General features: G+C 44.5%; 3 protein-coding genes across 3 annotated transcripts in view; 1 reads left to right on the top strand and 2 right to left on the bottom strand.

Annotated features, from left to right (window-relative positions):
* Positions 1–22,049, top strand: part of LOC138786760 (zinc finger protein 84-like) — a 790,489-nt gene that overhangs the window by 582,241 nt on the left and 186,199 nt on the right. The window lies entirely within an intron of this gene.
* The window catches only part of LOC138786801 (oocyte zinc finger protein XlCOF22-like), a 348,549-nt gene that overhangs the window by 208,250 nt on the left and 118,250 nt on the right, over positions 1–22,049 (bottom strand). The window lies entirely within an intron of this gene.
* LOC138787617 (zinc finger protein 850-like) overlaps positions 1–22,049 on the bottom strand; it is a 105,453-nt gene that overhangs the window by 24,728 nt on the left and 58,676 nt on the right. Inside the window, exon 2 of the mRNA XM_069964959.1 lies at positions 546–1,927. Within this exon, the coding sequence (XP_069821060.1) occupies positions 546–1,927 (1,382 nt within the window). The remainder of the gene's footprint in view (positions 1–545; positions 1,928–22,049) is intronic.

Here is a 22,049-nt window from a genome sequence, read left to right as displayed (position 1 = left end):
TCGCCTTCGTGCTCCGGGGGGGCAGCATTGGGTTGAGGTGTAGAGGCCACGTCCCACGTTCAGGCTCCAGATACTGTTAGGGTGAGACCTTAAATGAAAGTCTCTCAGCTATACCTGGGGGCTGTCTGATTGTAAAAGTTGGGTGACAGCTGCAGTCTGTGCGCGAGTATCAACCAGACACATGAGGCCAAGTCCGTGCTCAAGCTGCTTCTGTTTATTATAGGAACGTCCCTTCTTTTATATCTTATCATGAAGATTACAAGTCAGGAGCGGAACCAGATGTGTTACATATCCCAAGACCTGGAGCAGTGGTGGTGTCCGTCTCTAGCCGTCCTGGCCGTTATCTATCGGCAAAACTCCCAGAACTTGCAGCTAAGCTATTTCAGTAACATAAGTATAAAAGAACAAGCTCCATAACACATGGTGACAGAGCGGGGGCCTCCTCCCCTGCAGCTATCTGCAGAGCATTACACCAAGCATGTACACATTCCATGGAGAAAGTATAAAAGGAGGAACACAGACAAAATGGACTCTCAACTCCGCACCCCTGTGTGACTTTTCTCATGTTTAAGTAAAGATGATTTTACAGTAAAACATTTTCCACATTCTGAACATGAATATGGCTTCTCCCCTGTGTGAGTTCTTTCATGTAGCGTAAGGATATATTTTCGAGAAAAACATTTCCCACATTCTGAACAAGAAAATGGCTTCTCTCCTGTATGTATTCTTTCATGTTTAACAAGGGATGATTTCCGAGTAAAACAATTCCCACACTCTGAACATGAAAACGGCTTCTCTCCTGTGTGAATTCTCTGATGTTCATTCAGAGATTTTTTCACTGCAAAACCTTGGCCACATTCGGAACATGAAAATGGCTTCTCCCCTGTGTGAGTTCTTTGATGTCTGACAAGAGCGCATTTCTGAGTAAAATTTTCCCCACATTCTAGACATGTGAATGGCTTCTCTCCTGTGTGATTTCTCTGATGTATAGCAAGCTTTGATTTGTCTTTAAAGAATTTCTCACACTCTGAACATGAAAATGGCTTCTCCCCTGTGTGAGTTCTCATATGTGTAACCAGCTTTGATTTGCATTTAAAACATTTCTCACACTCTGAACATGAAAATGGCTTTTCCCCTGTGTGAGTTCTCATATGTATAACAAGCTCTGATTTGTATTTAAAACATTTCTCACATTCTGAACATGAAAATGGCTTCTCCCCTGTGTGAGTTCTCATATGTGTAACCAGCTTTGATTTGCATGTAAAACATTTCTCACACTCTGAACATGAATATGGCTTCTCCCCTGTATGAGTTCTGATATGTATAACAAGCTCTGATTTCGTTTTAAAACATTTCTCACATTCTGAACATGAAAATGGCTTCTCCCCTGTATGAGTTCTCAAATGTTCAAAAAGTTCTGATTTGCGTTTAAAACATTTCTCACACTCTGAACATGAAAATGGCTTCTCCCCCGTATGAATTCTTATATGTTCAACAAGCGCTGTTTTGTGTTTAAAACATTTCTCACACTCTGAACATAAAAATGGCTCTTCCCCTGTGTGATTTCTCAAATGTATAACAAGCTTTGCTTTGCAGTTAAAACATTTATCACACTCTGAACATGAAAATGGCTTGTCCCCTGTGTGAGTTCTCATATGTTCAACAAGCGCTGATTTGCATTTAAAACATTTCTTACACTCTGAACATGAAAATGGCCGCTCCCCTGTGTGAGTTCTCATATGTTCAACAAGCTTTGATTTGCATATAAAACATTTCTCACATTCTGAACATGAAAATTTCTTCTTCCCTGTACGAGTTCTCTTATGTCTAACAATGGACTGTTCTTCATATGTATCTTGTGTGATCTGACCATCTGCTGTAATATCTGGAGATATCTGATGTCCCTCTGATCTCCGGGTACACTCATCTGCCAAGAAGAAACACATCTTATTATTATTATTATTTTGGTGTAATATAACATTACAGTGTCCCGGACATTATAAGAATGTATGACATGTTACAGATGGTAAAAGTCCGGACTGGTCTGGGCCTGACCCCCCCAGTCTCTAGATATATCAGAGAGAAGCGCCTGGCTTTGTGCTTCTCTCCCTGCTGCAATCTGTGTATCTCTGCATGGTACAGGCTCTAATGTAAATCTATGGTGCTCAGGAGCCGATCCTGCACCGTGCCCGGTGGGTGCTGGTTACTATCTGCAGCCGACACCAGACGATAATCATCAGAGATCGCTCCAAAGCCGATCATCTCAGGCTGATTTCTATAGTCATATGCAAAACAAGAGTCTGTGGAGTCTCGGTTGCGAGTCTCAAAACACGGGACAGCCATATATCCCTAGCCTGTTGCCACGGGGAACCTCCATGGGGGAGAGCATCACACCAACCTGACACATTGCCCCTTAAGGGTATATGCACACTGAGCAATTCTCGAGGAATTGAAGCAGAAAGTTTTCAGGCAGAATTCAAGCTGAATTTAAGCCCCCCATTGACTTCTATAGGATTCCTCTAGCAGATCTACAGCAGAAAATTCTGCTCTGAAATTCTGCAGTGTGAACAACAGAGCAGAAAACCCATTGAACACAATGGGACTTTGCTCTGTACATATTTTACGGGAGGAATTTCAAGCTGAATTTCCTCTTCAATTTCTCAACGTATTCCTCGCCTTTTCCTCAGTGTGCACATACCCCTATTCTGCTCTGGCAGAATAGGAGCAGAATAGAAGCAGAATAGAAGCGGAATTTGAGCAAAATTCGAGCGGAATTTAAGCGGAATGCAAGTGGAATTCAAGCAGAATTTTAAGCAGAATTCAAGCCTCATTGATTTCTGTTTCAATAATTTTTATTAGCAAGTTTTTTCAACAATTTTACAAACGCTGACATAAGCATATAGTAACACATAATTAGCATACACTACGCTGGTAAAACAGGCAAGAGGCAAGTACTGTAGCATAAAAAAAACGCTAACTTGTAACAAACTGGAAAAACATGGCTACGCGACAAAGATACTTATATAGCTGTAGATATACATCACAGTGCGTAGAGATAAGGCTAGGTTCACACTGCGTTTTCAGCATCCGTTTAACGCATCCGTTTTTTGCAAAAAACGCATGAAAAACGGATTGCAAAAAACGGATTCATTTGTGTGCATCCGTTTTTCCATTGACTTCCATTATAAAAAAAAATGGATCCGTTTTTTTTGGCGGACCAAAACGAACCAAAAAACGTTGCTGACCCTACTTTTCTGGACGTTAAAAAAAACGGATCCGTTAAACGGATGCTGAAAACGCAGTGTGAACCTAGCCTAAGCTGAGGATATAGCTGACTGATGTAGCGAGAGAAAGAAGATTACACTAAGCAGTACGCTAGCTAATGCAAGAGAACACTGGGATCACTGGGATGCAAAGCGCAGGCTAGAGAAAACAAACAGCTCTGAAAAATGGCAAATAAAAGCTTCATAAATATGTGGCGGGACGATCAAGGGGCATCCATGGCAAAGAATAGCATGAGGGGTATATAGTCCAGCCTAACAAGGGACCAGAGAATGTCCGAGCAGGTGAAAAATCAGTCCAGGTTCCAGGTATTGAGTAGTCTCTGTCCATCCTCTACTGTGGTGACATGGTGTTTGGAGTTCCCGTAATCGATCATCAGTTGAGCAGAGTTAGTCCACTTATATTTAATGTTTTTGGTTCGAAGAGTCCTAGTAAGAGTAGCATAAGATCCGCGTGCTCGTAAAGTCTCCGGGGGGAGGTCCGTATACACTTCAATGTCCCGATATTGCTCAGGCAGCTTTGTACCCTCTCTCGATGTTTGCAAAAGTGCAGACTTTACATGCAGAAAGTGGAGTCGCACAATGGTGTCTCTGGGAGATGAGGCAGGAAGATGTTGGGGTTTGGGAATTCTCCTCACCCAATCCACAATTGTTTCACGATTAGGTATGTTAGGTAGGGAACGTTTGATTAGAGATTGAATGAAGGCAGGCAGCTCCGATGGGGCAACCGATTCTGGAATATTGCGGATATTTAAGATTATTCCTTCTGTTAAAATCATCTTGTCTTATAATTTTGGCTCTCAATAGGTGAGTTTCCTCCTCCAACCTTCTGCACGCTTCCGACAAAGCGTTATGAGCTTCGATAGTTTCGCTCAATTTGAGTTCGGCCAGCAGAGCCCTGTCCTCCACCGCTCTCACCGGGGAAGACAGGGAAGAAAAGAACCGGTCCATTCCCATTAATAAGGAGTCTCTGAACGAAATAAGCCAATCCTTGAGCAGGGGGACAGGTAATGGAGGCATACAGTCAAATTGCCTATCAGTGTCCTTCTTCACCTCAAGTAAAATCAAGGAAGTTGGAACGTATGCCGCTAAATGTGGTGGTAGGGAGGGACAAGGGCACAAGTCAGGGGACGTTGAAAAAGCAACCGGTGAAAGAGGAGAGTCAGTAACAGTCGCTATAGTGTCCGGGGGGAGCATATGGTGGAATTCAGGAGCCATCGGGGAAAGAATCCCAGTCTCATTGGCACTCCGCGGTGCAGGAGGCTCCGGAACCGTAGATGAGAGTGTTGTCGCGGATGGTAAATCAGAGTCCAGAATCTCTGGAATACTCCTGTCTTCTGAGAACAATAAGGAAAGGTCCGCAGTGGAAGATGAGCAAGAATTCGGGGATTCTCCGGTTGTTGGAGGAAAAGCGGACTGCGGAGGCCCTGCCGGCGGGCGTAATTGGCTATGTAGTTTATCGGAGGCCCCGACATCTTTACTATGGAGATTCGGATGTGCATTCCTATTCTTTCGGGATCTCCGTTTGGCCGCGTGGGATGGAGTGTTATCTTTCTCCACAGTCTTTCGGTTGTAAGCTGGGGGTTCGGGAGGGGAAGGAGATCGCAATGTCTTAAATACCTCGGTATACAGAGCCTCCCGCCAGTAATCCGTCATAGGGACAGCGCCATCTTGTTTTTTCCCCGCCGTCGGAAGAGAAGATTGTGCCTTTCTCCGAGCTGCCGCCGAAGCTTTTCTTGATGTGGAAGACATCTGGATGGGTAGAGGGGTCCTTCAGGGATCTCCAAACCAAAAATAGAAAGAAACTGCGCTGTGTAGTCGCCGGTAATGTCCTGGAAGGCCGGAGCTCAAGCAGAACACGTCTGGTCTCCTCGAGTGCAGGCCACGCCCCAAGCCTCATTGATTTCTATAGGATTCCTCTAGCAGATTCTGCCAAAGGGTATGTGCACACTCAGGGCTGTATTAACAGCTGCTGCTGCCCTAGGCACTAACCCTTCTAGACGCCCCATCTACACGCACCTATTGGTGATACCAGACCTGACCAATACCACCATACCCCCCACCCCCCTGGAAAAGACACCAGATTTACTGGCAGGTCTGAACCGGAGGAGGGAAACTAAAAAAATAAAAAAAATAGTTTTTTTTCTGCCCCCCTGCTCCCTGGTGCTGCCCCCCTGTAAGGTGCTGCCCTAGCAGTGGCGTAGCCACCGTGGTCGCGGGGGTCGCCGCCGCGACCGGGCCCGCCACAAGGGGGGCCCGCGGGGCCCCCCGATCAATCACTCTTGTGACCGCAAGCATTGTTTTGCTTGCGGTCACAAGAGACTGGCTCCGTCTTTCCCACGGCTTCTGCGCGGCTGCCGGGGGTGTCGCGTCTTATCCCCGGCAGCGCGCGCATCCCAGAACTCCCTGCGCGCCTTGGGCCCTGTTTCCGGTTTCCGGCGCGCAGGGAGTTCTGGGATGCGCGCGCTGCCGGGGATAAGACGCGACACCCCCGGCAGCCGCGCAGCAGCCGGGGACAGACCGAAGGCGAAGGAGTGAGGATCAACGTGGGAGCGCGATGTCAGGTGAGTTAAGTTTTGTTTTTTTATCAGCCTGTACGGGTGGGGGGAAAGGAGGGGGGCATCTATGAGGGTGGGGGGAAAGAGGGGGCCATCTATGAGGGTGGGGGGAAAGAGGGGGCCATCTATGAGGGTGGGGGGAAAGGAGGGGGCCATCTATGAGGGTGGGGGGAAAGGAGGGGGCCATCTATGAGGGTGGGGGGAAAGGAGGGGGCCATCTATGAGGGTGGGGGGAAAGGAGGGGGCCATCTATGAGGGTGGGGGGAAAGGAGGGGGCCATCTATGAGGGTGGGGGGAAAGGAGGGGGCCATCTATGAGGGTGGGGGGAAAGGAGGGGGGCATCTATGAGGGTGGGGGGAAAGGAGGGGGCCATCTATGAGGGTGGGGGGAAAGGAGGGGGCCATCTATGAGGGTGGGGGGAAAGGAGGGGGCCATCTATGAGGGTGGGGGGAAAGGAGGGGGCCATCTATGAGGGTGGGGGGAAAGGAGGGGGCCATCTATGAGGGTGGGGGGAAAGGAGGGGGGCATCTATGAGGGGGGGGGAAAGGAGGGGGGCATCTATGAGGGTGGGGGGGAAGGAGGGGGGCATCTATGAGGGTGGGGGGGAAGGAGGGGGGCATTTATGAGGGTGGGGGGAAAGAGGGGGGCCATCTATGAGGGTGGGGGGAAAGGAGGGGGCCATCTATGAGGGTGGGGGGGGAAAGAGGGGCCATCTATGAGGGTGGGGGGAAAGGAGGGGGGCATCTATGAGGGTGGGGGGGAAAGGGGACCATCTATAAGGGAGGGAGAAAGGGGACCATCTATAAAGGGAGGAAGGAAGGGGACCATCTATAAAGGGGGGGAAAGGGGACCATCTATAAGGGAGGGGGGGAAAGGGGACCATCTATAAGGGAGGGGGGGAAAGGGGACCATCTATAAGGGAGGGGGGGAAAGGGGACCATCTATAAGGGAGGGGGGGAAAGGGGACCATCTATAAGGGAGGGGGGGAAAGGGGACCATCTATAAGGGAGGGGGGGAAAGGGGACCATCTATAAGGGAGGGGGGGAAAGGGGACCATCTATAAGGGAGGGGGGGGGAAGGGGACCATCTATAAGGGGGGGGGGGAAGGGGACCATCTATGGGGGGGGGAAGGGGACCATCTATAAGGGAGGGTGGGGGGAGAGGGGGCCATTCATAAGGGAGGGTGGGGGGAGAGGGGACCATCCATAAGGGAGGGTGAGGAGAGAGGGGGCCATCTATAAGGGAGGGGGTAGAGGGGGCCATCTATAAGGGAGGGGGTAGAGGGGGCCATCTATAAGGGAGGGGGTAGAGGGGGCCATCTATTTGGGGGGGCAACATAGGGGGAGAGGGAATACACAGAGGGGGGCATATATTATTAGGAGGTCACATAGAGTCAGGGCTACCCACTAAATGAGGGTGTAAAGGGGACAGTACAGATGTGCAGTGTGTAGAGAGATGGAGATGGTGTCAGAGTGAGGAGCCTAATATGTCTGTCTGGCAGATTCTGTGGATTTGTGGCTCGGAGAAGTTCTCATAACGGCCTAGGACGGATGGAGAAGATGATGAAAAGGAAAGAACTCCGATCAGAAAAGACGTCTCCTGTGAGTCACCTGATATAACTGCACAGTAATGTATATGGTGTATAGAGCCTGTGTAGAGCTGGGGCCACCTCTATATGACTGGATGAGGTGATTTAGTATACTGGATTTGGTCAGTAACAATATGGTGGTGATGGTAGTGGTTGTGGTGTGGCGGTAATGTTTCCTCCCTATATACTGGTATTACTGGTAATATTGGTCTCAGTATACAGGATTTGGTCGGTAACAGTATGGCGGTAATAGGTAATATCTGTCTTGGTGTGTGTGTGTGTATATATATATATATATATATATATATATATATATATATATACAGTGGTACCTTGGTTTAAGAGTAACTTCGTTTAAGAGCGTTTTGGTTTAAGAGCTCACAGTTTTTCAAAATTGTGACTTGGTTTAAGAGCATTGCTTTGGTTTAAGAACTTCCTGTATTGGGTGGGAGCGCGAGTGGAGAAGGGGCATGGCCTGCATAGCGGGGTCTACAGCACTGTACTCTAAACACCTTCCAAATCATAGCAGATCCCCTTCAGGCTGGGGCTTACATCAGGGGACAGGACTGTGGGGGGGGGGTAATCTCTCCATAGCTGTAACCCCTCTCTCCCCGGACAGGTGGCGCTGCATGTATGTGCCCACATCTCCCTGCTCATTCCTTCATGCTCCCTGCAGTCTCTGTCAGCCCTTGTGTTTCCCATCCTCTCCATTACTGTACAGTACAGAATAATAAATATATTTGGGGTGTGGAACCAATTGTCTGCATTTACATGATTTCTTATAGGAAAATTTGCTTTGGTTTAAGAGTGGATTTGGATTACAAGCACGGTCCTGGAACGAATTATGCTCATAATCCAAGGCACCACTGTGTATATATATATATATATATATATATATATATATATATATATACACACACACACAACAATAGCATCACTTGGTCGTGAAAGGAGGGGGGGGGGGTCGTGAAAGGAGGGGGGGGGCCCAAGTTGGCCTCTCGCACCAGGGCCCAGGAGACATTAGCTACGCCCCTGTGCCCTAGGCACCGGACCACAGGTGCCTAGTGGTAAATACGGCCCTGTGCACACTGAGGAAAAGGCGAGGAATTAGGTGAGGAATTGAAGAGGAATCTTTGGGGATTCTGTTGGAGGAATCCTATACAAGTCAATGGGGGCTTAAATTCCAGGAAATATGGAGAGTGGTACCAGATCGACTGCAACCTATAGTACCGAGGTTGCATGTTTACACTACGTAAGTCTCCGGACGTAGCGCGTTCCATGAATAAGCGGCCAGAGATTTACGTAGTTTGCGTACAATTGAAAGTATACGATCTACGGCTGCACAGTTCACACTACGTACGAACTTACGCCAGGATCGTATGCGCCGCCGTAAAAAATGAGCTAGACCGTTGTTTGAGGATGAAAATGCTGTAACTTACGCCCGTAGCGTAACATGCGGTCCCGTACGTAGTGGTGATTTCTTCATTTTTGCTTTTTGTGCCGATCCAAAAGGTTCTGTGGGGTGTCCGGGGCTAGCCGAAGCTTTCCAAGTAAAAGACCGCTGTCAGATCGCTACGTAGGGCGCTCGGGAAGCATAAGTAGACTTCGGGCGTAAGTTCGCGCTTTGTATGTAGCCGGCCGCAAGTAGCGTAAATCCCCGGCCGGAGTTTAACGCGTATATGTCCGGCCGCGGAAACATATACGCAGTGTGAACATAACCTTATACCAGAGGGAGATGGATAGGAGAACAAACAAGAGTATATATAGTGAGGTCCTCAGGTAGCTAATTTTGATAAGAGAACAATAAACTAATTCTGATGAGTAAAACAATATATTATGTAGCGATGAAATATTAGCCTATTTAGGCTTAAATTTATTGTAAATATCAAGGTATGCTTATCATATGCAATTAAAAGTATTATAGGTCAACTGCAATAGAACATTATACAGTAAAATAATATATGCTTTACAGATCTCTTATAAAAAAAATAAAAAATAGTTCACTATAAAAAGTACCAAAATGAAAAAATATGAAGAAAATAAAAAATGAGTAATATGAAAAAATTTAAATAGATGTACATAAAATAGGGAATAGAAAATAGAAAGTTCGTATATTAGTCTCTTATAGGTGAATCAGTCTCATTCATTCATCAATATGATATACTTTGCATATGATAGTAATACTTTTAATTGCATATGATAAGCATACCTTGATATTTACAATAAATTTAAGCCTAAATAGGCTAATATTTTATCGCTTCATATTATATTGTTTTACTCATCAGAATTAGCTTATTGTTCTCATATCAAAACTAGCTACCTGAGGACCTCACTATGTATACTCTTGTTGGGGCTTAAATTCCGCTTGCATTCTGCTTGAATTCTGCTTCAATTCCTCAAGAAGTAACATGTCACTTCTATGGGCGGAAAGCGGGTCCGGGACGGAAAATTACGGGCGGAAATTCCACTCTGTGAATAGCCCATTGAAAACAATAAAAAAAAAAATGCATTGCTCAATTTAAATGGGCAGAAGTTCGGGCAGAATCCGCTCAAAAATCTGCCTCTTTTGCTCAGTGTGCATGAGCCCAAATAGGGAAACACCAGGGTGGCCCCTTTTGTGTCAAAGTCTAACTCAAGGTGCGAGTAATGTGACATGACAAGGGCTTGCCAAGGCAGCATCCATCCACAGACAGCTGTTTCAGGGTATTTGCCCCTCGTCAGTGTGGATCAGGATTCTGGCTAGTTGGGGCAATGACAAATAAACCAACAAAACACAGTAATCACTGAACTCAAGGAGAACAGCGAAAAAAATTCCAATGACGTCCTCAATCAAGAGTCTCCACTGATGCCCCCAAAAATTTAAATATGCAAAAAAAGAGTCTGTGGAGCCTCGGTTGTGAGTCTCAAAACACCTTGGCAAGCCCTTGTCATGTCGAAATACTCACAAATCGAGTTAGACTTTGACACAAAAGGGGCCACCCTGTTGTTCCAATACTCGCAACCAAGTGGGACTTAAGGGGCTACGTATCAGGGTGGTGTGGTGCTCTCCCCATCATGGAGACACCCCGTGGCAACAGGCTAGGGATATATGGCTGTCCTGTGTTTTGAGACTCACAACCGAGGCTCCGCGGACTCTTGTTTTGCATATTTACATTTTTGGGGGCATCAGTGCCGACTCTTGATTGAGTACTTCATTTGAACTTTTCACTGATCTCCTTGGGGGAGATTTATCAAAGGGTGTAAAATTTAGACTGGTGCAAACTGCCCACAGCAACCAATCACAGCTCCTCTTTCCTGCACCAGAGCTGGAAGCTGAGCTGTGATTGGTTGCTGTGGCCAGTTTGCACCAGTCTAAATTTTAAACGCTTTAATAAATCTCCCCCCTTGAGTTTAGTCATTACTGTGTTTGGTTGGTTGATTTCAATAGTCGCTTCCAGTGCTCAGATATAAGCCTGTTACTACTGAGGTTCCAGTGCCCAGGGGGCGTTGCCTAGCAAGGCCAATACCGCCACACACTGTACCCTGTGTGTATAATACTGCCACACACTGTACCCTATGTGTATAATACTGCCACATACTGTACACTGTGTATAATACTGCCACACACTGTACCCTCTGTGTATAATACCGCCACATACTGTACCCTGTGTGTATAATACTGCCACATACTGTACTCTCTGTGTATATAATACTGCCACATACTGCACCCTCTGTGTATAATACTGCCACATACTGTACCCTCTGTGTATAATACTGCCACATACTGTACCCTCTGTGTATAATACTGCCAGATACTGTACTCTCTGTGTATTTAATACTGCCACATACTGCACCCTCTGTGTATAATATAATACCGCCACATACTGTAACCTCTGTGTATAATACTGCCACACACTGTACCCTCTGTGTATATTACTGCCACATACTGTACCCTGTGTGTATAATACTGCCACATACTGTACCCTCTGTGTATAATACTGCCACACACTGTACCCTCTGTGTATAATACTGCCATATACTGTATCCTCTGTGTATAATACTGCCATATACTGTACCCTCTGTGTATAATACTGCCATATACTGTACCCGCTGTGTATAATACTGCCACATACTGTACCCTCTGTGTATAATACTGCCACATACCCTCTGTGTATAATACTGCCACATACTGCACCCTCTGTGTATAATACTGCCATATACTGTACCCGCTGTGTATAATACTGCCACATACTGTACCCTCTGTGTATAATACTGCCACATACTGTACCCTCTGTGTATAATACTGCCAGATACTGTACTCTCTGTGTATTTAATACTGCCACATACTGCACCCTCTGTGTATAATATAATACCGCCACATACTGTAACCTCTGTGTATAATACTGCCACACACTGTACCCTCTGTGTATATTACTGCCACATACTGTACCCTGTGTGTATAATACTGCCACACACTGTACCCTCTGTGTATAATACTGCCATATACTGTATCCTCTGTGTATAATACTGCCATATACTGTACCCTCTGTGTATAATACTGCCATATACTGTACCCGCTGTGTATAATACTGCCACATACTGTACCCTCTGTGTATAATACTGCCACATACCCTCTGTGTATAATACTGCCACATACTGCACCCTCTGTGTATAATACTGCCATATACTGTACCCGCTGTGTATAATACTGCCACATACTGTACCCTCTGTGTATAATACTGCCATACTCTGCACCCTCTGTGTATAATACTGCCACATTCTGTACCCTCTGTGTATAATAATGACACACCTTGTACCCTCTGTGTATAATACTGCCATATACTGTATCCTCTGTGTATAATACTGCCATATACTGTACCCTCTGTGTATAATACTGCCACACACAGTACCCTCAGTGTATAATACTGCCACATACTGTACCCTCTGTGTATAATACTGCCACACCTTGTACCCTCTGTGTATAATACTGCCACATGTTGTACCCTCTGTGTATAATACTTCCACACCTTGTACCCTCTGTGTATAATACCGCCACATACTGTACCCTCTGTGTATAATACTGCCACATACTGTACCCTCTGTGTATAATAATGCCACATACTGTACCCTCTGTGTATAATACTGCCACACACTGTACCCCCTGTGTATAATACTGCCACATACTTTACCCTCTGTGTATAATACTGCAACACACTGTACCCTCTGTGTATAATACTGCCACATACTATACCGTCTGTGTATAATACTGCCACATACTGCACCCTCTGTGTATAATACTGCCATATACTGTACCCTCTGTGTATAATACTGTCACATACTGTACCCTCTGTGTATAATACTGCCACATACTGTACTCTCTGTGTATATACTGCCACATACTGCACCCTCTGTGTATAATACTGCCACACACTGTACGCTCTGTGCATAATACTACCACATACTGTAACCTCTGTGTATAATACTGCCACATACTGTACACTCTGTGTATAATACTGCCACATACCCTCTGTGTATAATACTGCCACATACTGTACCCTCTGCGTATAATACTGCAATATACTGTACCCTCTGTGTATAATACTGCCACATACTGTACCCTCTGTGTATAATACTGCCACATACCCTCTGTGTATAATACTGCCACATACTGCACCCTCTGTGTAGAATACTGCCACACACTGTACGCTCTGTGCATAATACTACCACATACTGTAACCTCTGTGTATAATACTGCCACATACTGTACACTCTGTGTATAATACTGCCACATACCCTCTGTGTATAATACTGCCACATACTGTACCCTCTGCGTATAATACTGCAATATACTGTACCCTCTGTGTATAATACTGCCACATACTGTACACCCTGTGTATAATACTGCCACATACCCTCTGTGTATAATACTGCCACATACTGTACCCTCTGCGTATAATACTGCAATATACTGTACCCTCTGTGTATAATACTGCCACATACTGTACCCTCTGTGTATAATACTGCCACATACTAAACTCTCTGTGTATATAATTCTGCCACATACTGCACCCCCTGTGTAAAATACTGTCACATACTGTACCCTCTGTGTATAGTACTGCCACACACTGTACCCTGTGTATAATACTGCCACATACTGCACCCTCTGTGTATAATACTGCCACATACTGTACCCTCTGTGTATAATACTGCCACATACTGCACCCTCTGTGTATAATACTGCCACATACTGTACCCTCTGTGTATAATACTGCCACATACTGCACCCTCTGTGTATAATACTGCCACACACTGTACCCTCTGTGTATAATACTGCCACATACTGTACCCTGTGTATAATACTGCCACACACTGTACCCTCTGTGTATATAATACTGCCACATACTGCACCCCCTGTGTATAATACTGTCACATACTGTACCCTCTGTGGATAGTACTGCCACACACTGTACCCTGTGTATAATACCGCCACACACTGTACACTCTGTGTATAATAATTCCACATACTGTACCCTATGTGTATAATACTGCCACATACTATACCCTCTGTGTATAATACTGCCACACACTGCACCCTCTGTGTATAATACTGCCACATACTGAACCCTCTGTGTAAAATACTGCCACACACTGTATCCTGTGTGTATAATGCTGCCACACACTGTACCCTCTGTGTATAATACTGCCACATACTGTACCCTCTGTGTTAATTACTGCCACACACTGTACCCTCTGTGTATAATACTGCCACACACTGTACCCTCTGTGTATAATACTGCCATATACTGTACCCTCTGTGTATAATACTGCCACACACTGTACCCTCTGTGTATAATACCGCCAGATACTGTACCCTCTGTGTATAATACTGCCACACCTTGTACCCTCTGTGTATAATACTGTCACACACTGTACCCTCTGTGTATAATACCACCACATACTGTAATGCCCCATACTGCACCCTCGGTGTATAATATTTCCACATACTGTACGCTCTATGTATAATACTGCCACAAACTGTACGCTCTATGTATAATACTGCCACATACTGTACACTCTGTGTATAATACTGCCACATACGGTACCCTCTGTGTACAATACTACCACGCACTGTACCCTCTGTGTATAATACTGCAATATACTGTACCCTCTGTGTATAATACCGCCAGATACTGTACCCACTGTGTATAATACTGTCACATACTGTACCCTCTGTGTATAGTACTGCCACACACTGTACCCTCTGTGTATAATACTGCCACATACTGCACCCTCTGTGTATAATACTGCCACACACTGTACCCTCTGTGTATAATACTGCCACATACTATACCCTCTGTGTATAATACTGCCACATAGTGTACCCTCTGTATAATACTGCCACATACTGCACCCTCTGTGTATAATACTGCCACACACTGTACCCTCTGTGTATAATACTGCCACATACTATACCCTCTGTGTATATAATATTGCCACATACTGCACCCCCTGTGTATAATACTGTCACATACTGTACCCTCTGTGTATAATACTGCCACACACTGTACCCTCTGTGTATAATACTGCCACATACTATACCCTCTGTGTATAATACTGCCACACACTGTACCCTCTGTGTATAATACTGCCACACACTGTACCCTCTGTGTATAATACTGCCATATACTGTACCCTCTGTGTATAATACTGCCACACACTGTACCCTCTGTGTATAATACCGCCAGATACTGTACCCTCTGTGTATAATACTGCCACACCTTGTACCCTCTGTGTATAATACTGTCACACACTGTACCCTCTGTGTATAATACCACCACATACTGTAATGCCCCATACTGCACCCTCGGTGTATAATATTTCCACATACTGTACGCTCTATGTATAATACTGCCACAAACTGTACGCTCTATGTATAATACTGCCACATACTGTACACTCTGTGTATAATACTGCCACATACGGTACCCTCTGTGTACAATACTACCACGCACTGTACCCTCTGTGTATAATACTGCAATATACTGTACCCTCTGTGTATAATACCGCCAGATACTGTACCCACTGTGTATAATACTGTCACATACTGTACCCTCTGTGTATAGTACTGCCACACACTGTACCCTCTGTGTATAATACTGCCACATACTGCACCCTCTGTGTATAATACTGCCACACACTGTACCCTCTGTGTATAATACTGCCACATACTATACCCTCTGTGTATAATACTGCCACATAGTGTACCCTCTGTATAATACTGCCACATACTGCACCCTCTGTGTATAATACTGCCACACACTGTACCCTCTGTGTATAATACTGCCACATACTATACCCTCTGTGTATATAATATTGCCACATACTGCACCCCCTGTGTATAATACTGTCACATACTGTACCCTCTGTGTATAATACTGCCACACACTGTACCCTCTGTGTATAATACTGCCACATACTATACCCTCTGTGTATAATACTGCCACACACTGTACCCTCTGTGTATAATACTGCCACACACTGCACCCTCTGTGTATAATACTGCCACATACTGAACCCTCTGTGTATAATACTGCCACACACTGTACCCTGTGTGTATAATGCTGCCACACACTCTACCCTCTGTGTATAATACTGCCACATACTGTACCCTCTGTGTTAATTACTGCCACACACTGTACCCTCGGTGTATAATATTTCCACATACTGTACGCTCTATGTATAATACTGCCACAAACTGTACGCTCTATGTATAATACTGCCACATACTGTACACTCTGTGTATAATACTGCCACATACGGTACCCTCTTTGTACAATACTACCACACACTGTACCCTCTGTGAATAATACTGCAATATACTGTACCCTCTGTGTATAATACTGCCACACCTTGTACCCTCTGTGTATAATACTGTCACACACTGTACCCTCTGTGTATAATACTGTCACAAACTGTACCCTCTGTGTATAATACCGCCACATACTGTACCCTCTGTGTAAAATACTGCCACATCTTGTACCCTCTGTGTATAAACTGCCACACCTTGTACCCTCTGTGTATAATACCACCACATACTGTAATGCCACATACTGCACCCTCGGTGTATAATATTTCCACATACTGTACGCTCTATGTATAATACTGCCACAAACTGTACGCTCTATGTATAATACTGCCACATACGGTACCCTCTGTGTATAATACCGCCAGATACTGTACCCTCTGTGTATAAAACTGCCACATACTGTACCCTCTGTGTATAATACTGCCACATACTGTGCCCTCTGTGTGTAATACCACCATATACTGTACCCTCTGTGTATAATACTGTCACACACTGTACCCTTTGTGTATAATACTGTCACAAACTGTACCCTCTGTGTATAAACTGCCACACCTTGTACCCTCTGTGTAGAATACCACCACATACTGTACGCTCTGTGTATAATACCGCCACATACTGTACCCTCTGTGTATATTACTGCCACACACTGTACCCTCTGTATATAATACTGCCACATACTGTACCCTCTGTGTATAATACTGCCATAATCTGCACCCTCTGTGTATAATACTGTCACATACTGCACCCTCTGTGTATAATACTGCCATATAATGTAGCCTCTGTTTATAATACTGCCACATCCAGAACCCTCTGTGTATAATACTGCCACATACTGTACCCTGTGTATAATACTTCCACATACTCTACCCTCAGTGTATAGAACTGCCATAAACTGTACTTTCTGTGTATGATACTGCCACATACTGTACCCTCTGTGTATAATACTGCCACATACTGTACCCGCTGTGTATAATACTGCCACATACTGTATTCTCTGTGTGTATAATACTGCCACATACTGTACCCTCTGTGTATATTACTGCCATATACTGTACCCTGTGCGTATATTATTGCCAAACACTGTACCCTCTGTATATAATACTGCCACATACTGTACCCTCTGTGTATAATACTGCCATAATCTGCACCCTCTGTGTATAATACTGTCACATACTGCACCCTCTGTGTATAATACTGCCATATAATGTAGCCTCTGTTTATAATACTGCCACATCCAGAACCCTCTGTGTATAATACTGCCACATACTGTACCCGCTGTGTATAATACTGCCACATACTGTACTCTCTGTGTGTATAATACTGCCACATACTGTACCCTCTGTGTATAATACTGCCACATACTGCACTCTGTGTGTATAATACTGCCACATACTGTACCCTCTGTCTATAATACTGCCACAAACTGTACCCTCTGTGTATAATACTGCCACATACTGTACCCTGTGTGTATAATACTGCCACACACTGTACCCTCTGTGTATAATAATGCCACATACTGTACCCTCTGTATAATACTGCCACATACTGTACCCTCTGTGAATAATACTGGCACACACTGTACCGTCTGTGTATAATACTGCCATACACTGCACCCTCTTTGTATAATACTGCCACATACTGTACCCTGTGTGCATAATACTGCCACATACTGTACCCTCTGTGTATAATACTGCCACACACTGAACTCTCTGTGTATAATACTGCCACATACTGTACTCTCTGTGTATAATACTGCCATACACTGCACCCTCTGTGTATAATACCGCCACATACTGTACCCTCTGTTCATAATACTGCCACATACTGTACCCTGTGTGTATAATACTAACACACACTGTACCCTCTGTGCATAATACTGACACATACTGTACCCTCTGTGAATAATACTGCCACATTCTGTATCCTCTGTGTATAATACTGCCACACCTTGTACCCTCTGTGTATAATACTGCATTATACTGTATCCTCTGTGTATAATACTGCCACATACTTTATCCTCTGTGTATAATACTTCCATATACTGTACCCTCTGTGTATAATACTGCAACATACTGTACCCTCTGTGTATAATACTGCCACATACTGTACACTCTGTGTATAATACTGCCACATACGGTACCCTCTCTGTACAATACTACCACACACTGTACCCTCTGTGAATAATACTGCAATATACTGTACCCTCTGTGTATAATACTGCCACACCTTGTACCCTCTGTGTATAATACTGTCACACACTGTACCCTCTGTGTATAATACTGTCACAAACTGTACCCTCTGTGTATAATACCGCCACATACTGTACCCTCGGTGTAAAATACTGCCACATCTTGTACCCTCTGTGTATAAACTGCCACACCTTGTACCCTCTGTGTATAATACCACCACATACTGTAATGCCACATACTGCACCCTCGGTGTATAATATTTCCACATACTGTACGCTCTATGTATAATACTGTTACAAACTGTACGCTCTATGTATAATACTGCCACATACGGTACCCTCTGTGTACAATACTACCACACACTGTACCCTCTGTGTATAATACCGCCAGATACTGTACCCTCTGTGTATAATACTGCCACATACTGTACCCTCTGTGTATAATACTGCCACACCTTGTACCCTCTGTGTATAATACTGTCACACACTGTACCCTCTGGTTTTAATACCGCCACATACTGTAATGCCCCATACTGCACCCTCGGTGTATAATATTTCCACATACTGTACGCTCTATGTATAATACTGCCACAAACTGTACGCTCTATGTATAATACTGCCACATACTGTACACTCTGTGTATAATACTGCCACATACTGCACCCTCTGTATATAATACTGCCACACACTGTACCCTCTGTGTATAATACTGCCACATACTATACCCTCTGTGTATATAATACTGCCACATACTGCACCCCCTGTGTATAATACTGTCACATACTGTACCCTCTGTGGATAGTACTGCCACACACGGTACCCTGTGTATAATACCGCCACACACTGTACCCTCTGTGTATAATACTGCCACATACTATACCCTCTGTGTATAATACTGCCACACACTGTACCCTCTGTGTATAATAGTGCCACACACTGCACCCTCTGTGTATAATACTGCCACATACTGAACCCTCTGTGTATAATACTGCCACACACTGTACCCTGTGTGTATAATGCTGCCACACACTCTACCCTCTGTGTATAATACTGCCACACACTGTACTCTCTGTGTATAATACTGCCACATACTGTACCCTCTGTGTTAATTGCTGCCACACACTGTACCCTCTGTGTATAATACTGCCACACACTGTACCCTCTGTGTATAATACTGCAACACACTGCACCCTCTGTGTATAATACCTCCACATACTGTAATGCCACATACTGCACCCTCGGTGTATAATATTTCCACATACTGTACGCTCTATGTATAATACTGCCACAAACTGTACCCTCTGTGAATAATACTGCAATATACTGTACCCTCTGTGTATAATACCGCCAGATACTGTACCCTCTGTGTATAATACTGCCACACCTTGTACCCTCTGTGTATAATACTGTCACACACTGTACCCTCTGTGTATAATACTGTCACAAACTGTACCCTCTGTGTATAATACCGCCACATACTGTACCCTCTGTGTATAATACCGCCACATACTGTACCCTCTGTGTAAAATACTGCCACATCTTGTACCCTCTGTGTATAAACTGCCACACCTTGTACCCTCTGTGTATAATACCACCACATACTGTAATGCCACATTATGCACCCTCGGTGTATAATATTTCCACATACTGCACGCTCTATGTATAATACTGCCACAAACTGTACGCTCTATGTATAATACTGCCACATACGGTACCCTCTGTGTACAATACTACCACACACTGTACCCTCTGTGTATAATACTGCAATATACTGTACCCTCTGTGTATAATACCGCCAGATACTGTACCCTTTGTGTATAATACTGCCACATACTGTACCCTCTGTGTATAATACTGCCACACCTTGTACCCTCTGTGTATAATACTGTCAGACACTGTACCCTCTGTGTATAATACTGTCACAAACTGTATTCTCTGTGTATAAACTGCCACACCTTGTACCCTCTGTGTATAATACCACCACATACTGTACGCTCTGTGTATAATACCGCCACATACTGTACCCTCTGTGTATATTACTGCCATATACTGTACCCTGTGCGTATATTATTGCCACACACTGTACCCTCTGTGTATAATACTGGCACATACCGTACCCTCTGTATATAATACTGCCACATACTATACCCTCTGTGTATAATACTGCCATAATCTGCACCCTCTGTGTATAATACTGTCACATACTGCACCCTCTGTGAATAATACTGCCATATAATGTAGCCTCTGTTTATAATACTGCCACATCCAGAACCCTCTGTGTATAATACTGCTACATTCTGTACCCTGTGTATAATACTGCCACATACTGTACCCTCAGTGTATAATACTGCCATATACTGTACTTTCTGTGTATGATACTGCCACATACTGTACCCTCTGTGTATAATACTGCCACATACTGTATCCGCTGTGTATAATACTGCCACATACTGTACTCTCTGTGTGTATAATACTGCCACATACTGTACCCTCTGTGTATAATACTGCCACATACTGCACCCTGTGTGTATAATACTGCCACATACTGTACCCTCTGTGCATAATACTACCACACACTGTACCCTCTGTCTATAATACTGCCACATACTGTACCCTCTGTCTATAATACTGCCACAAACTGTACCCTCTGTGTATAATACTGCCACATACTGTACCCTGTGTGTATAATACTGCCATATACCGTAGCCTCTGTGTATAATACTGCCACACACTGTACCCTCTGTGTATAATACTGCCACATACTGTACCCTCTGTATAATACTGCCACATACTGTACCCTCTGTGAATAATACTGGCACACACTGTACCGTCTGTGTATAATACTGCCATACACTGCACCCTCTTTGTATAATACTGCCACATACTGTACCCTGTGTGCATAATACTGCCACATACTGTACCCTCTGTGTATAATACTGCCACACACTGAACTCTCTGTGTATAATACTGCCACATACTGTACCCTCTGTGAATAATACTGCCACATACTGCACCTTCTGTGTATAAAACTGCCACACACTGTACCCTCTGTGTATAATACTGCCACATACTATACCCTCTGTGTATAATACTGCCACATAGTGTACCCTCTGTGTATAATACTGCCACATACTGCACCCTCTGTGTATAATACTGCCACACACTGTACCCTCTGTGTATAATACTGCCACATACTATACCCTCTGTGTATATAATACTGCCACATACTGCACCCCCTGTGTATAATACTGTCACATACTGTACCCTCTGTGGATAGTACTGCCACACACTGTACCCAGTGTATAATACTGCCACACACTGTACCCTCTGTGTATAATACTGCCACATACTATACCCTCTGTGTATAAGACTGCCACACACTGTACCCTCTGTGTATAATACTGCCACACACTGCACCCTCTGTGTATAATACTGCCACATACTGAACCCTCTTTGTATAATACTGCCACACACTGTACCCTGTGTGTATAATGCTGCCACACACTCTACCCTCTGTGTATAATACTGCCACACACTGTAATCTCTGTGTATAATACTGCCACATACTGTACCCTCTGTGTTAATTACT

The sequence above is a fragment of the Dendropsophus ebraccatus genome, chromosome 3 (genome assembly GCF_027789765.1).
Source record: "Dendropsophus ebraccatus isolate aDenEbr1 chromosome 3, aDenEbr1.pat, whole genome shotgun sequence".
Lineage (NCBI taxonomy): Eukaryota > Metazoa > Chordata > Amphibia > Anura > Hylidae > Dendropsophus > Dendropsophus ebraccatus.
Note: the sequence above shows the minus strand (reverse complement) of the source record. Positions and strands in the feature narration are given on the sequence as shown.